Source organism: Aspergillus novofumigatus (assembly GCF_002847465.1).
Source record: "Aspergillus novofumigatus IBT 16806 chromosome Unknown P174scaffold_1, whole genome shotgun sequence".
NCBI lineage: Eukaryota > Fungi > Ascomycota > Eurotiomycetes > Eurotiales > Aspergillaceae > Aspergillus > Aspergillus novofumigatus.
In genome coordinates, this window is record NW_020194274.1 from 1,409,608 (window position 1) to 1,424,102 (window position 14,495).

The 14,495-nt window shown below is 50.8% G+C and overlaps 3 protein-coding genes across 3 annotated transcripts; 1 reads left to right on the forward strand and 2 right to left on the reverse strand.

Moving 5' to 3' along the window:
• Window positions 1–31: 31 nt before the first annotated feature.
• pakA (mitogen-activated protein kinase kinase kinase kinase STE20) lies at window positions 32–2,640 on the reverse strand (the record flags this gene model as incomplete). The annotated part of the gene is made up of 4 exons (XM_024824469.1): window positions 32–136; window positions 194–528; window positions 580–679; window positions 736–2,640. The coding sequence occupies 4 exons, from the start codon at window positions 2,638–2,640 to the stop codon at window positions 32–34; spliced, it is 2,445 nt and encodes an 814-aa protein (XP_024686988.1).
• Window positions 2,641–5,854: 3,214 nt separating this feature from the next.
• On the reverse strand, window positions 5,855–7,533 carry P174DRAFT_363200 (putative nucleoside transporter; the record flags this gene model as incomplete). Its single annotated transcript, XM_024821903.1, has 3 exons — window positions 5,855–6,348; window positions 6,417–7,098; window positions 7,189–7,533. The coding sequence occupies 3 exons, from the start codon at window positions 7,531–7,533 to the stop codon at window positions 5,855–5,857; spliced, it is 1,521 nt and encodes a 506-aa protein (XP_024686989.1).
• Window positions 7,534–9,438: 1,905 nt separating this feature from the next.
• Window positions 9,439–13,085, forward strand: P174DRAFT_436807 (putative RNA binding effector protein Scp160). Its single transcript, XM_024826130.1, has 4 exons — window positions 9,439–9,759; window positions 9,829–10,307; window positions 10,366–10,622; window positions 10,684–13,085. The coding sequence occupies exons 2-4, from the start codon at window positions 9,911–9,913 to the stop codon at window positions 12,991–12,993; spliced, it is 2,964 nt and encodes a 987-aa protein (XP_024686990.1). The 5' UTR covers window positions 9,439–9,759; window positions 9,829–9,910; the 3' UTR covers window positions 12,994–13,085.
• Window positions 13,086–14,495: the final 1,410 nt, after the last annotated feature.

Below are 14,495 nucleotides of genomic sequence, written 5' to 3' on the forward strand. Positions count from 1 at the left end.
ACATATAGAAAGACAGCCGGGTGAGAAGAGATCAAGCGCCCCCTTTCTGAGCTTTTTCTTGGGCTCTACTCATGCGCGCAGCTTTCACAAGCGGCGCCAGGTGGGATAGAGGGGAGCAGAGGGACATGAAAGGATGCTAAATTAATCAACATTAGTATCAAGGAGACCTCGAATGTGGATCGAGTGGACATACCATCAATAAGTCATGGGCCGATGCTCTCTTCTCGGGATCAACCTTGAGTGCAAAATGCAGGAAATCGCGAAAGACGGGCGACAAGTTATGCTCGTCCTTGATGGTTGGTGTGCCATTGGTGGCAATCAAGTACAGGGCTCGCAGGGGTGACTCGGTCAGATATGGCGGCTCGCCCTCGATCATCTCGATCGCCATGATACCCAAACTCCAAATATCAACCTTGCGGCCATATTCCTTTCTCGTGACGACCTCTGGGGCCATCCAGTACGGGGTGCCGACCATGGTGTTGCGCTTATTTTGTGAGTCATTGATTTGGGCGCAGAAACCGAAATCGGCTTCGCATTGTTAGCGGAGGTAAATCGCAACGGGGTTATGAATTGACTTACTCAGCTTGATGTTGCCATCTAAGGAGAGAAGGATATTGTCTGACTTGATATCCCGGTGAATGACGCCCTTTGAGTGGAGGTGCTGCAATCCACTCAGAGTCTGACTGGCTGTCAGCATTATCCCACAGGCTTTGTACCTCTCCATGGTAAGCTTACCTCTCGGCACACAGCTGCAATCTGTCCCTCAGTCATTATATTGAACGTAACCACGTCAGTCAGACTACCGCCCTCCATATATTCCATCACTACCCACAGATCCAAGCCATGGAGGTAGCTGTCGAGGAAGTTGACAATATTTTTGTGTTTGCTGTCTTTCATGACGAGGATCTCGTTAATTATAAGCTCCTTCTTTGGTTGTAAGTCCAGGTTCATTTGCTTGATTGCGACGCAGTTGTTCGTGCCATGTTGATAAGCAGTGTAAACGCCGCCCGATGCTCCTTGGCCGATCTTGTTCAGATTATAGTAGAGCTTCGTCGGATCACCTGGAGTACAGATGGCAAGTAACCGCGCCCTTACGTCCACAGTATTACTTTGACGAGCGCGCTGCCGAGGACGAGCTGCTGGAACGGGCTGCGCCTTCTGAGGGCCTTGCAACGCGGTAGTATGATCATTGGCGTGCTGCGTATGTCCCATTTGCGTGGGCTGTTTGGGTTCTGGCCCGCGTGATTGCTGTTGGCGTTGGCTTCGGCTGCGCTCCAGTTGCTTCTGTACGATCGCTTGTTGAGCGGCAGCCATCGCTTGCTCCTGCTGCTGCTGATACTGAGCTGGCGAAGCAATGGCACCGGGCTGCGCCCATTGCGGTTGCGCACCGTTGGTCTTCGAATTTGACCGGCTGCGCTGTGCCTCGGACGGCAAAGGCTCAGATTCTGGGATGGGAGGCGTGCCGAATTGGTTGGAATATGCGTCTTGAGGCGGCCGTGCCACTGGGGCTGCGGTGCCGGTCGAGCAGGTGTCATGTTGGCCGGAGCAGGAGGCTTCGGAGGTGCTCGGTTGGGCACAAGCCCACCGATTGGTGGGGACATCGCCTGAGTAGCCGGGGCGCTGCACGGGGTATTGGAGGAGGCGCACGCGGATTCTCAAAACTGCCTTCGTGGTTCTGCGGGAACCGAGGGCTCGTTGGAGGCGAGTTTCGCTGGGGCCCGGTGTGTTCGCGGTAGGTTGATGATGAGCATAGGCGTGGTCGAACTTGTGCCAGACTTCGTCATCTCCGCGAGCGTTCTTCTCGTAGAATCGCATAATGTCGACCATGGTTTGAGGATGCTCCTCCTGCTCCTTCTTGGAGATGCCGTTTTCTTGCAGGAGCCGTTGCCATTCTTTCGGCAACCCGGTGAACTGGCCGGTGCGGTTGTCGTAGCCCACGTGGGTGACATGAACAGGGTTTTCGGGGGCGGAGATCTTGATCCCTCGGGGAGACCCTAACATGCTGTTGACAAAGCTCGAGAAGCTGCTCTTCTTACTCCGCCCGAAAACCTTTGTTCCATTTCCCTCGTCCGAGTGCCTCTTCGTGTTTGCTGACTGGTCATTTTCGCTTTTGTGAGTGAAGGCATCCATACGGTTCTGTAAAGCGGTGAAACTCGCCGACTGTCTGAGTCCGCGGGAATCGGGGCTGGTGTGGTAGGATCGTAACGTCGGCGGTTGCGGCGGAGGACTTTTCTCGGACTCTGCGCTGTTCTCTTCCAATGCACTGAGCATGCCCCGTGAATCAAACGGGGAAACGGTCAATTCATCAGAGCTGGGGTCGGTATTGAAAGAAAACCGCCCCGGGCGGGACTTGTTCGAAAAGGAATTGTTGGAGTCGCCGCCAGCAAGGACAGGAGATGGACCCCCACTGTGTTGCTCGAGAGAGGATGAAGAGGAGCCGTATGCGTTGGATCTTGTGCGCGAATGTTCTCGACTGCCACTGACAGAGGAACGGGGATACACAGGCGCCGACGGGTGTCGTTTGAGTGACGTGTTGCTCTGCTGACTTCTAAGGATGCGGGAGGAGAAGCTAGGAGGGTCTTTTTGCAGTTTGCTAGACGTTCGTCTGAATTTTAAGGACGAAAAACCGTCGTTGCTCATGATGTGCGATTAGGAGGGGGTTCGGCGAATTGATGTGTAGTGACAAGGTGGGTGACAGGTATGCTTGAGTGGCTCGATTGGAAGAAGGTGGGGGAAAAGCCACCAGGTGAGGCGGTGCTCCTGGATATCCCTTCAGTATCTTTTTTTGGCGGTCGCTGGTTTGTGCAAGGGATATGTGGATGGATCTTGATGGATATGATTATTGATTGACCTTTCCGGAAAAATTAGGGGCCAAAAAGGCATACCGCTGTGTTGCTGCAAAGATCGAGTGATTTGCGGGACGGGATGAAAACCCAGATAGAGGGAGCGAAAGAAGCTACCGCGGGCTAGCCGTGACCACAATAACCAGCGGTTAGCACGTGGAGAACCGCTGGATCAGTCACAGCAAGAGGCCTCCGACATAGGCGGTAACAGAAATTGGGACTTTTGGTTACAAGGGCAGAAGCGAAAGAAGCAGTGGTACGTATCTATCATCTGAGGTGGGCAAGGAGAATAGGTTGCAAATGCAAGCCGAGTGTGAGAGATCAAACGAGCAGGTTGCAGGAAAAATGCATAAGCCCGACAGCTCAGCACACCGATCTGCAGTAGTGCACCAAGGGGATGACAAGAAGGAATAACAATCATCCAACAACGACCAGACAGGGGGTTGGATGGATGGATGAATAGATGGTGGCGAGGATGATGATGATGCAGACAAGTTCCAGCCAAGTGACAATGTGCTAAATGTTGGGGATAGACGAGCGGAAATTTCTTATAATTATTATCCTTGATCCTGAATCTCGAAATTTGAAGGAGCCAGTGATTGAGTTAAATTGCCTTGACTGGCTGGACCAGCACAGCAGCCGGGATACAGTTCTACCCGTAGAGAGTCCTGTAGATGTCTGATATGAGTTATTTTATCAATCCTTGCGGTGATCTCTACCAGTTCTCTTCTATATACATGGTAGTTTGATAAGAGTTGTATCAAATGGTCGTCCTAGGAAAGTCACCCCATATCATGGTGACGGGACGGAATGAACTTTTCAATATGATAGCCACTTGCTTGACCCATCAAGGGAAACTCTTGGCTTGATATCCTCGCATAAAGACTTCAGTCATGTTACAGCACAGAACTATAATTAGTTCTAGAAGTTTAAACTACCTTAGGTTCTTTCTTTTAGGTATCCAGAGATGTACTTTTGTTTCGGCAGTAGCCAATTACTGCATCCGCACCAGCAATTTATCATCGTGATATTTGGTAAGGGAGTAGGGGTAGGTAGGTTGATAGAATCATGGACCATGCATGTCTCTTTCTTCCTTTTAGGACGTTTGATCGAAGCTGGGCACAAAGCCACATTATACTTTGTACCCCGCCTTCCAACCAGCGAGCTACCAACGTCCTTGAAGAGTGAGACGTGATGGGTGCGATGTTCTGTTAAGAGCTTCAGGGCCCATTATTGAGTTGTTGACTGCTGAAGGCGTACCTAGATATGCTGTTCGACCTTATGTTACAGTCTGATACCATTGAAAATCGGGCTGTTGTGAATGTGTTTGAGGGGAAGCAGCCACAAGAGACGGAAGATACCGTGCGAAGCTGTTCTCCAGAGAATAATTCAATGCTGGTATCGAAGAGCGAGAGCAGCCACAGACGACCAGAATGGCGATGACGATGATGATGTGTCTAGAATTTTCCTGTTGCTAAGTTTGATGATTTACTTTTTGAGTGTCTGAGAGACTTGAGACAGATGATGTCGTTAGTGGTCCTGAGTCAATTTGAACTGCAGAGCGACTCCGTATTCTTTTTCCATTTTCTTTTTCTTTTCCTTTGACCTTGACAAACTGCAACACCACGTCGTAGCAAAAATCTGCCAGAGCTGTCAGAACTCAGAACATAGCTACTAATTAATTCACAGGCTGATATGTCTGGAGAGAGTCAGAGATTCTGTACAATCAAACTTGGCCAAGTTCCAACCATCTGTAGGACGAAATCGAGGGTGCTGAGTGCTCAGACCTCTCCCGCGTTCCGTCATTGCCCACTGGTTTTCTCCTTGGTCTTGGCAGTCATCTAAGGTCGAGACAGCAAGCAGTCAAATAGACACTCCCAAGGAATATCCTAGGCAGTTACATAGGTACGGCTTTCCCTTCTGCAGGTACACCATCGTTTTGAATCGTCCGGATGTGTGAACACACTTCCCCCTTGCGTCTATGCTTGTATCCCAGTCAAAGGTTGGAACCCAGTATTGGCATACCCGTGTCTCTCTGGGATTCGCTCGTTCTATCTCACTTCAATAGTCACTGTCTCTAGCCCCTGTGGTAGAATCATGGATAAATGGCATTGATGATACTGCTTGTTTTGAGTGTTGAAAGCTGTAAAACCTACTGTCTTAAACAGGGCAAGTCCTGCTCACGTTCCTATTCGATAGAATGACGGAACACCACACATTCTCTAGATTGCCAAATCGTCATGTATTATGGTTAAATAAGAGGCAGTTCTATGCTCATCAGGTTCCAGGAACGACACAACGGGGGACACCCTTCAAATCCCATTGGCCCAGCTTTGCATCAACCATCACCGTCATCGTCATCGCCAGCTTACGCCTAGTGTTGGATTTGTTCTTGGCCCAGCATCAAATTATACCTGTCGACGAGGAGATAAATGGGCCTTTGATATTGGTGATTTCCTAAGTCAATGTCATTGAAACGCTCTTAAGCAGAGAAAAGCCCAGGGCAATATACTAGAATTTGCACATTGGCTGCTTTCTCTGGAACCTCATGGCAAGTCCTGCGAGTCTGTTCCCCAAAGTCGGGATCTCCATATATGCACTCATTCCATACTGGATCTTCAACGTCAAACTGATTGCCCCAGGTGGGTTGCATCACGTAGAACCGACCGGGTTTACCGTCGTACTGTTACCGGGACTGCTCCAGCTTACACGGACTGGTAGCTTCATGGAGCTCGGTCATCGAATCCCCCGTGCCATAGGTCTGGCGAGCTTGCAAGGAAGGTAATACTGGGTGATTGTGATGGACATGACGCCCTAAATGGTCCTGTCAGTTCGCGCCTTCAGACTTAGATACAAGTCCGCAGTAGACACCTTTTGTCTTGGCTTCCGGTCCCTGTTTTAGTAATGGACTTGATCCATCCTCCCCAAGCTACTATAACAATCAGGGACTTAGTTCAGTATATGAATGGATTGCTCATAATATACAAGCAGTTTGCGGAAGGCCAACCCATCTACCTCCCAATGTATTTGAGTTCCAGTTTTCTTAGAGGGACATAAGTAACTGAGGTGAAGACGAACGCTAACTCGTTGGCAACGTCTCCTCCATCTTGCCCTATCATCTTCGCAATAGCACCAACATAGTAAGTCTCGACCATGCCGACGATCCATCCAGCGGCACCGCACAGGAACGCTGTAAGTCCGGCATAGCCGACAGGCATTCTTGATGGTGTATTCCACGCATCGAGATCATAGTTGGAGAGGCTACCCCCGCGGAAGACATAGTGCTCGGTGAACAAGATCACGAAGAAAGACGTGTTCCAGTAGCCCAGCAGGGACAGAAAGTTCTCCAGAACGTCCAACAGGTGGTCTCGACCAGCAATGCCGAGAAGGAGAATGCAGACGAATACGAGGAACGACCAGACTATCCGTGGGAGTTTTGCAAAGGGCTTGGCAAAAAGCTGCGCGGAAAGCGCACCTGAGTAGATAGCAATACAGTTGACACCAACTAAAGGAGTATATTAGCGAAAAGTCATGCTGGAGCGGAATGGAGTTCGTTAAAAGAATATCACATACTTCCAGACAGAACCAGAAGGACCAAGAGGAACTTGGCAAATCCTCTAGGGTAGATAATTGTCTTGAGAATCTCCCCGATACCGTTCTCGTAGGCAGCAGCCCATTCAGGATTCGTATCCAAAGCCGAGCTGATGCAAGCACCAAGCAGCATTCCGATACAGGTTGGAATCGTGATGCCCAGAGTGGTGTATAGGAAGATCTTGATCTTGGGGATGTTGGCCGGGTAATGAACATAAAAGTCCGAGACAATGGAGCTCCAGGATGCGCTGGAGCCGTACACCACACCGATCAAGGTCAGAGCATTTCCTGACCTGGTGAGACCGGTAACGGTAGCAGGGGCGGCTAGGTTGGCCCGATGCGCAGACTCGCCGTAGATGATCATGAAAATGATGAAGAATAGGATCCAAGCGTATTGCTCATACATCAGGACTCCCCTGAGACCGACGAAACTGAAGAGGAAACTGACACACGCAACAATGACCACGCCCACAGCAATCGACAAGCGGCCATCGGAAACGGCGCTGAGGGCAAGACCGCCAGTGATGCAGTTGACAGACGCCCAACCGAGTTGCTCGATCACGTTCAACGCAGCGATAATGGATGAAGGATAGAATCCTAAAGAATATCTAGAGATGGCAACCTGACGAAGACCAGTACCAGGGCCCATAGTGGCGCACCAGCCCTAAGGCGTAAATGTAAGCCGCTGGAAACCCAAAGGGGAAGAGCAAATCGCTCTAGGAAGATCCAGAGAAATAGGAAAAGGTATGCGAACCGTCACAGCGGCACCAAGGAACGTCGCACAGATGGTGATAGCAATGGTCTGTCCCAAAGACAATCCAAATTCTTTTCCCAAGAACCCCGTGCTAAAACAACTGATGTTGATCGTAGCAGACGCCCACATGAAAGCCATCGCCAGGGGGTTAGGAGGTTTACGATTTTCCGGAAGAACCCTGTCAAGGCTGTGTGATTCAATTCCTAACTTGCGATCCAGCACCTCTTCATAGTAACGAATTTGAGAGAGCAAACCACGCGGTTTGACGGGCTCTTGTTCTTCCACTGGGATGGAGGTTGGCTCAGGATGAGCCTTTTCCTCTGCATCGAGACCGCGTGGATCCATGTCGAGGGTAGATACTCAGCTTGGAATTGACAGGAGGCGCAAGACAGCGTCCCACACAAGCCTTTTTTTCTACTCTTTACACAAGCCTTTTTTTCTACCCTTTACACAGGACGGGCGTGACGACCTTTTAAATCGGGGAGTGAGCTTAGCTTCGGCTGTCCCGTCGCGGCGCGGACGTCAATCTCTGCTATCTTCTCAATTTTTTTCCCCCGAAGATTGGACGACGATTTGTGGGGCTAGTGACATTATCTCGTCGATGTTCAACGAGACCACAGTCTGTGTGTGCGTGGCTCAGTGCCCCAGAATTAATCCATGATCCATCAAGTCTAGCCTCCGAAGTCCGAACGACCAGGCTTGCACTATTCCCATTTTTCACAGTTTCGCGCCACTTGTGAGTGCGGACCTAAATCGCCGTGAGATATGATTGAGTGTTCAGATATCAGGAACAGGAATTGAGTTAAATGTGGTAATGAAAGCAACTTTCTTTTTGGTCTGTCTACGCAAGTAACTTTTGTCATCACCTGCCTCTTCTACTTAAGCTTTTGGGTCGCACCGGGCCTGGCTTGGCCTTCGGTAGCATGTCTCCGTGGCTGCGCTGGGCCACTGGCTGGGTGAACCGACAACCCTAGCTGTGGGTCGGAGAAATCTTAAGGATGCGTACCACTCCTTGAGAAGCTCGAGAAGCAAGTTGATCGTCAGTGATATTCGGTGAAAAAACCACCATCTACCTTAGTATTTAGAGGCAGTATTTGACACGAGCTGTACGATGCACGAGGAAGCCCCATGCAGCATGAAGTGCAGGATCAGACCCCCTGATCGGTTTTAGTAGTCTAGGCTTTCCAGAGGCCATAACCACCATCTAGACTGATAATTTTATGTCGTTCATTGCGACAGTTTAACACACGTGTCGATTGGCACTCTTTATATTCTATGCTTCCCCTTCCTGTGATCGTCAAAGCTGCCCATAGGTTATTCTGTAGGTGACGCCTTATGAACCTATTTGTATTAGCACTTCCCTCATTAGATTAGTAGAGGGAACATGATCCTCGTGGTAGATTAAGGTAAGTTTTGGCAAGCCGAAGTTCGTTTTTAGCATTGTTGGATGGCTTAGTGAGAGGAATTGACTGGTTTGCTGTTGCTTCAGTCTATTAGATGCAAAGTATCAATATATGTATGGAAGATTATGCAAGTGATTACGATGTTTTAACATCTCTTGAATGTGCAGCAGCCGCAAAGCCATTCGTGCGCTATTTATCTATTTACTGAGATCCGAGCAGTGGATACCTATCTTTCGACTCTCATTTTTCCTTTCTTTTTCTATCTGATAACCTTATCAGGTGAACAATGTAGCAGATGTTGGGGATATATATAAGGTCCACTACAACCAATCCTTTATCCTGATCAGTAATTCTAGACCTCCATAGATCCACATAAACGCAGAAGATTGCCTTAAAGCATGGCATGAGATATTCTACCTTATTCAGTGCCTGCCATCTAAGTGAACAACACCAATGCTTTTTCGCCATCCTCTCTCTCTTGTGATCATGGTGGGTGGACTTGGCAGACACAACCTCTGGGCGGAAGCCTGAGGCCAACACGTTATGTACTCGCACCGTGTTCAGTTCCCAAACACCCAATTGAGAGGCTTGATTGATGTCAGCTCATTCATACACAGTAGAATGTAATCAAATGCTTAGAAATGAGTTAGCTCTATAGAAGTATATTTAAATAGGGGATGATATTGGATGTTCAGTACAACTGGTGGGAGGGACGAGGCTCATTGTCGGCTCCGCCCTCGAGCAACCCGAACAGGAATTCACCCCCGGCCGTTCCACTAGTAGAGTACTTCGGCGAATCGAGCTGTCTGTCCTCTTCCTCTTCTTCTCCCCCAAATTATTCTGATCATCACTGTCATCATTGCCCGTCAAGCACGAGCATTGACTTCCCTTTCGTGCTCGTTCCTCCTCTCTCCTCACTCATCCTTCTTCTCTTCTCTTTCTCTTGATCACGTTTCCTCTCAATTGTCTTTTTATTTATCCTCATCCCCGCTAATTTGGTGATGCACTGTCCCTTTACCTCTTAGCCTCCAAGCGTCCACAGATCAGCAATTGGTCTTTACTCTTCTTCTCCAGACATTTGGATACAATATTTGGCTACCAATATCATTAGAAACTCTTTGTCAGTTTCATTTACACTTTGTTTATTAGCGGTGCTATCTTTGCTCTGGTATGCTCAATGTTCCTGTGTTGGCTTCTTCCTGGACGGAGATCACATACTAATCCATGCATCGAAAAGGCTTACCTATTAGACTTTCTCCTTTCCCTCCCATCTCGAGTACATAATTCTCATTTTCGGTATCAATTGACGATATTTGATGATGGCTTCTCAAGTACAGAGCGGCGATGTTAACGGTGGGGCCAAGTCCCTTGCAGCCATGCTGGAGGAGGAGCATGCCCGCAATGAGGCGCATAAGGTGACGGTGGAGGATACCGTGGACGAAGAGGATCAGCTGCATCCCCCTCCATCATTGGGAAAGGACCAACAGACTGCTCCCGCCCAACCCACAGCTGCAGTCGAGGAAGCAGTCGCCGCTACGCCCTCGGCTCCCAATCCGGCTCCTAAAAAGTCGCCTGCTTTTGATGTCCGCTCCGAGGAGCTGTTCCCCGCCTTGGGAAGTGGCCCTAAGCCCAAGGCACCTGCTGCAGCCACTTGGGGTGCCAGGCCCTCTGCCGCTGCTGCTCTTGCCAACGGTGTCGCTGGACGCCCACAAGCGAGTATGTTGTTCTATCGCCCTGTCTGTACTGCGGCTTGCTCTAACCAGTTATCGATCAGCAGCGGGCGATGTTCCTAGAATCATGAGTCTTCCCGGCAAACACATGGAGCAGCTTCGTTTAGCGCCCTCTCAGATGATGCCGCGAGCACAGCTCAAGAAGCCCCTGAAGGATATTCTCCGTGACATCTCCAGGCGCTCAAAGGCCACTGTCGATATGCGGGGTGGCCCTGGAGGCTCGATCATCTTTGAGGGCAGAGGCTCGGTCGAGTCCGTAAGACAGGCTCTCAAGGAGGTTGCACAGCAAGTAGGATCCAAGGTATGCTCTGACATCTTCTTGATTGATGTTCCTCGTTTTTCGGTAACTCAGGAGAATGTAGCAATCGGTCCGCGTTCCCATCCCAACATCCGCCCGCGCCCACATTATCGGCCGGCAAGGTGCCATTGTGCAAGACATTCAACAACGGACGGGTGCACGTGTCCAAGTGCCCCGCGCCGATGACTCGGCCGCAAAGGACGACGAAGACGACAACGACACGATCGACGTCCTGATTGAGGGTGACGCCGTTGCGGCAGAGATGGCACGCCGGGAAATTGAAGCTATCGTTAAGGAGCGGGCCTCCAACATGAGCCTGCGACTAAAGTCGATTCCGGCCGAATTTTTCCCCTTCATTGCGGGTGCGCATAATGCGAACCTGAAAGCTATCGAGGAACGTACCAAGGCTCAAGTGCATGTGCCTCGGTATGATACATGGCAGAGCCAGCCTCCCCCGCAGGAGGCTGAGCCTGGACGTGTGCAGTTTGTCCCAGCTTCTGATAAGCACATTCAGATCACTGGAGAGCGCACTGCTGCACAGGAAGCTCGCGCCGAAATCGAGAGGCTTGCCGCCGATCTCCAGAGGCGACTAACCCTTCGGCAGTTGGCCATCAACCGCGGGCAGCACCAGTTCATCCTCGGGGACGGCGTCAATGGTCTTCATGACTTCCTTGCTGATACGGGCTGTGCTATTGTGCTACCACCGGCATCCGATGACAGTGAATTCCTCACCATCACCGGACCGCAGGACTGCATCGAGGCTGGTATCAATCGGGCAATGGAGCTTGCTACGAGCATGCAAATGGCCAGCATTGATTTGTCCCGTCAACATCCCAACGCTCCTGCCGGACCTCATGCACACGCACGTGCCCTCACTCGGTACCTTCAGCAACGACAGATCATTCGGCAATTGGAGCAGATGTACGATGCTCGTATTGCACTCCCGCCTAGCGCTGACGGCCCTGTGACCTGGGAGGTTTACTCGCGGGATGGCAAGAATACTATCCGTGCACGGTCTGACATCATGAACTTGGTCCAGGCTCACCCTCCTGCAAGGCTTCGCTATGTCTCTGTCGATCCTTACTACCACCCGTACCTTGAGTCCCATGGTCTCGGCAAGCTCCGGAGTGATTACGGTGTCCATCTTCTCATCCCGGATGAGCTGGATAGCTCCGATGTTGTTCTCGTCTATGAAGGACCGTCCGCCGCCAACTCGCTGCCCGAAATCCCCCGCCAGAGGCCATCCCCGGCTGAGGTGGCTGCCTTTGAAAAGTCCCTGCAGGAAGCACAGGATTTCCTTACGCAGCTGCTGGGAGACCAGAATGATATCGTTGCTAAGTCCGTTAAAGTTCCTGCTAAGTACCAGGAGAAGGTACGCAAATTCATCGCCCGCGAACAGCAGGCAAAGGGTGATGCCCAGATTCCTGTCCGTGCTCTCGTTGGAGATGCTCGCAATGATAAGTGTGACGTATCTCTGCGCGGTCCATCCCGTCAAGTGGATGAGTTGGTGTCAAAGCTGCAGGACTTCGTAGTGGAGCAGGAGAAAGATGACCTCGAAAGAGGCTACACAATCTCGTTCGACTTCCCTCAGAAGTTCGCAAACTTCCTCATTGGCAAGCGAGGCGAGAACATCAACAAACTTCGCGAGGAATTCGATGTTGACATCAAGGTTGACAACGGCAAGGTCGAAGTCAAAGGACCCAAGGCTAAAGCGGATGCTGCCAAAGCCCGCATCATCAATCTGGGAAAGAAACTGGAGGATGAGACAACTCACATTCTGAAGATCCCCGCACAGTACCACCGCGAACTTATCGGCCAGAAGGGAAGCCAGGTCAACAGACTGCAGGACCGCTACTCTGTCCGCGTTCAATTCCCCAGGGCGGCTGTTGCAACGCCTAGCTTCGACGATCAATCCGTGGCAGACACTTCTAGCGAAGTCGGCGGCTCTCGTCCTATCCGCCCCAATCAGGCCCCTGATGAAGTCATCATCAAGGGCCCGAGCAAGGGTGCGGATGCCGCCAGAGATGAGATCTTGAGTCTGTTGCAGTGGGTCATTGACCACTCTCACTCGGCTACAGTATCTGTCGCTCAAAGTCAGATCCCATCCCTGATCGGCCAGCGTGGCCGTGAGATGGACAAGCTTCGCGCTGATACCGGGGCGCAAATCGACGTTCCGGGAGCCAATGACGCGCCCGACGCTTCGGGTCGTGTGCAGATAAAGATCAAGGGCACAAAGCAGCAGGTCGAGGAAGCAAAGAAGATCCTGGTGCAGCGTTCCAGCGAATTTGACGCTATTGTCACCAAGACGATTGATGTTGACAAGAAGCATCACAAGGCTTTGATCGGCGCTGGCGGTAAGTTTGTGATGATATAAGTATCTCGTCCATCTTGGAAACTGACTCGATGCCCAGGTGCGAACATTCGCAAGATCGTTACCGAAGCCGGTGGTCCTACCGACGGAAGTGCGTCGCGCATTGTCAGATTCCCCCGCCCCGATAGCAGTGAATCCACTATCAAGTTGGAAGGAAATGGCAAGGTCGTTGAGAACATCATTGCTGCTATTGAAGCTTTCGCAAAGGAACGCGAAGACCAGGTGACAGTCACTGTCGACATTCCTCCTGCACAGCACAGACTACTCATCGGTCGCGGAGGCGAGACGAGACGCGGTATTGAATCGCAATTTAATGTCACCCTGGACATTCCCAAACAAGGCTCTGGACGGTCCGATATCAAGCTGAAGGGTCCAAGCAACGCTGTCGAGGGTGCAAGGGAGCATATTCTCGCCATGCTGAAAGATCAGCAGGGTGAAACAGTCGAAGTTCCTCGGCATCTGCACCACGTTATTGCAGACAATGGCGCGTTTTTCCGACGCCTCCGCAACGACTACCGAGTTACTGTCGACCACGCTGGCCAGCAAGTGCCACCCAAACCGGCTTCCGAGGAGTCCCGCGCCACGACCAACGGGGCGTCATCCCTTCCATTGATCACTGATGAGCCCAGCGACTCTGTGGAGGCTCATTCCTGGAAGGTTGTCGATCACAGTGCTGCCGCGCCAGACCCAACGCAACCCGCGACCATCCCATGGGTACTTATTGGAAGTAGCGACAATGTGGCCAGAGCCAAGTCCGCCTTGGAGAAAGCCATTGCTTCTGCATCCCAGCAGACTGCGACTGGCTATCTGATTCTGCCCGATCCGAAGACATACCGTTTCGTTGTTGGCCAGGGCGGAAGCCAGATCAACGCTATTCGCAAACAGACGGGATGCCGGATCAACGTGCCCAAGGACCAGGCTCGCGGTGAGGCGATTGAAATCAAGGGCAGCAAAGAGGGACTGGAGAAAGCAAAGGAGATGATCCTTGACGCCGTCCGCGCTGGACTCAACGGCGGCTCCAGATGAGCCTCATCTTTCTTTTGCCGTCGCTTCTCGGAATGAATGTCCTGATTTTGCTTGGGGACATTTATAGCCTTGACGCCCTTACGATGGTCTTTTACGCATCTGCATTCCATAAAATTCCGCTCCATGATCAGCATTGTGTCTACTTTCTATTCTTTCTTGTCCTAAATTTATCATTCTCTTTGTGTATCTTCTATTCTACATTTTTTGAGCAAAGCTGTATTCACGTGCTTCTGTCTATCTTGATCATCCATAGCGCACTCCACTGTTGAGAGCAGGAGTGAGCCAGTATACCACCTGTCATCACGGCAAGACGGGGAATCTGAACTGAACCAAGACACATTCAAAAGCGGTCTATTTGACAAAGGGATATAGTAAGAGGGAGAAAAGGGGGCAAAAAGAAACAAAAGACAGAAGCCAATCGCTCCTCTACTATATTATCTGTAGGCATAAGTATGATCGTATAACGTCCGCGAAAATCT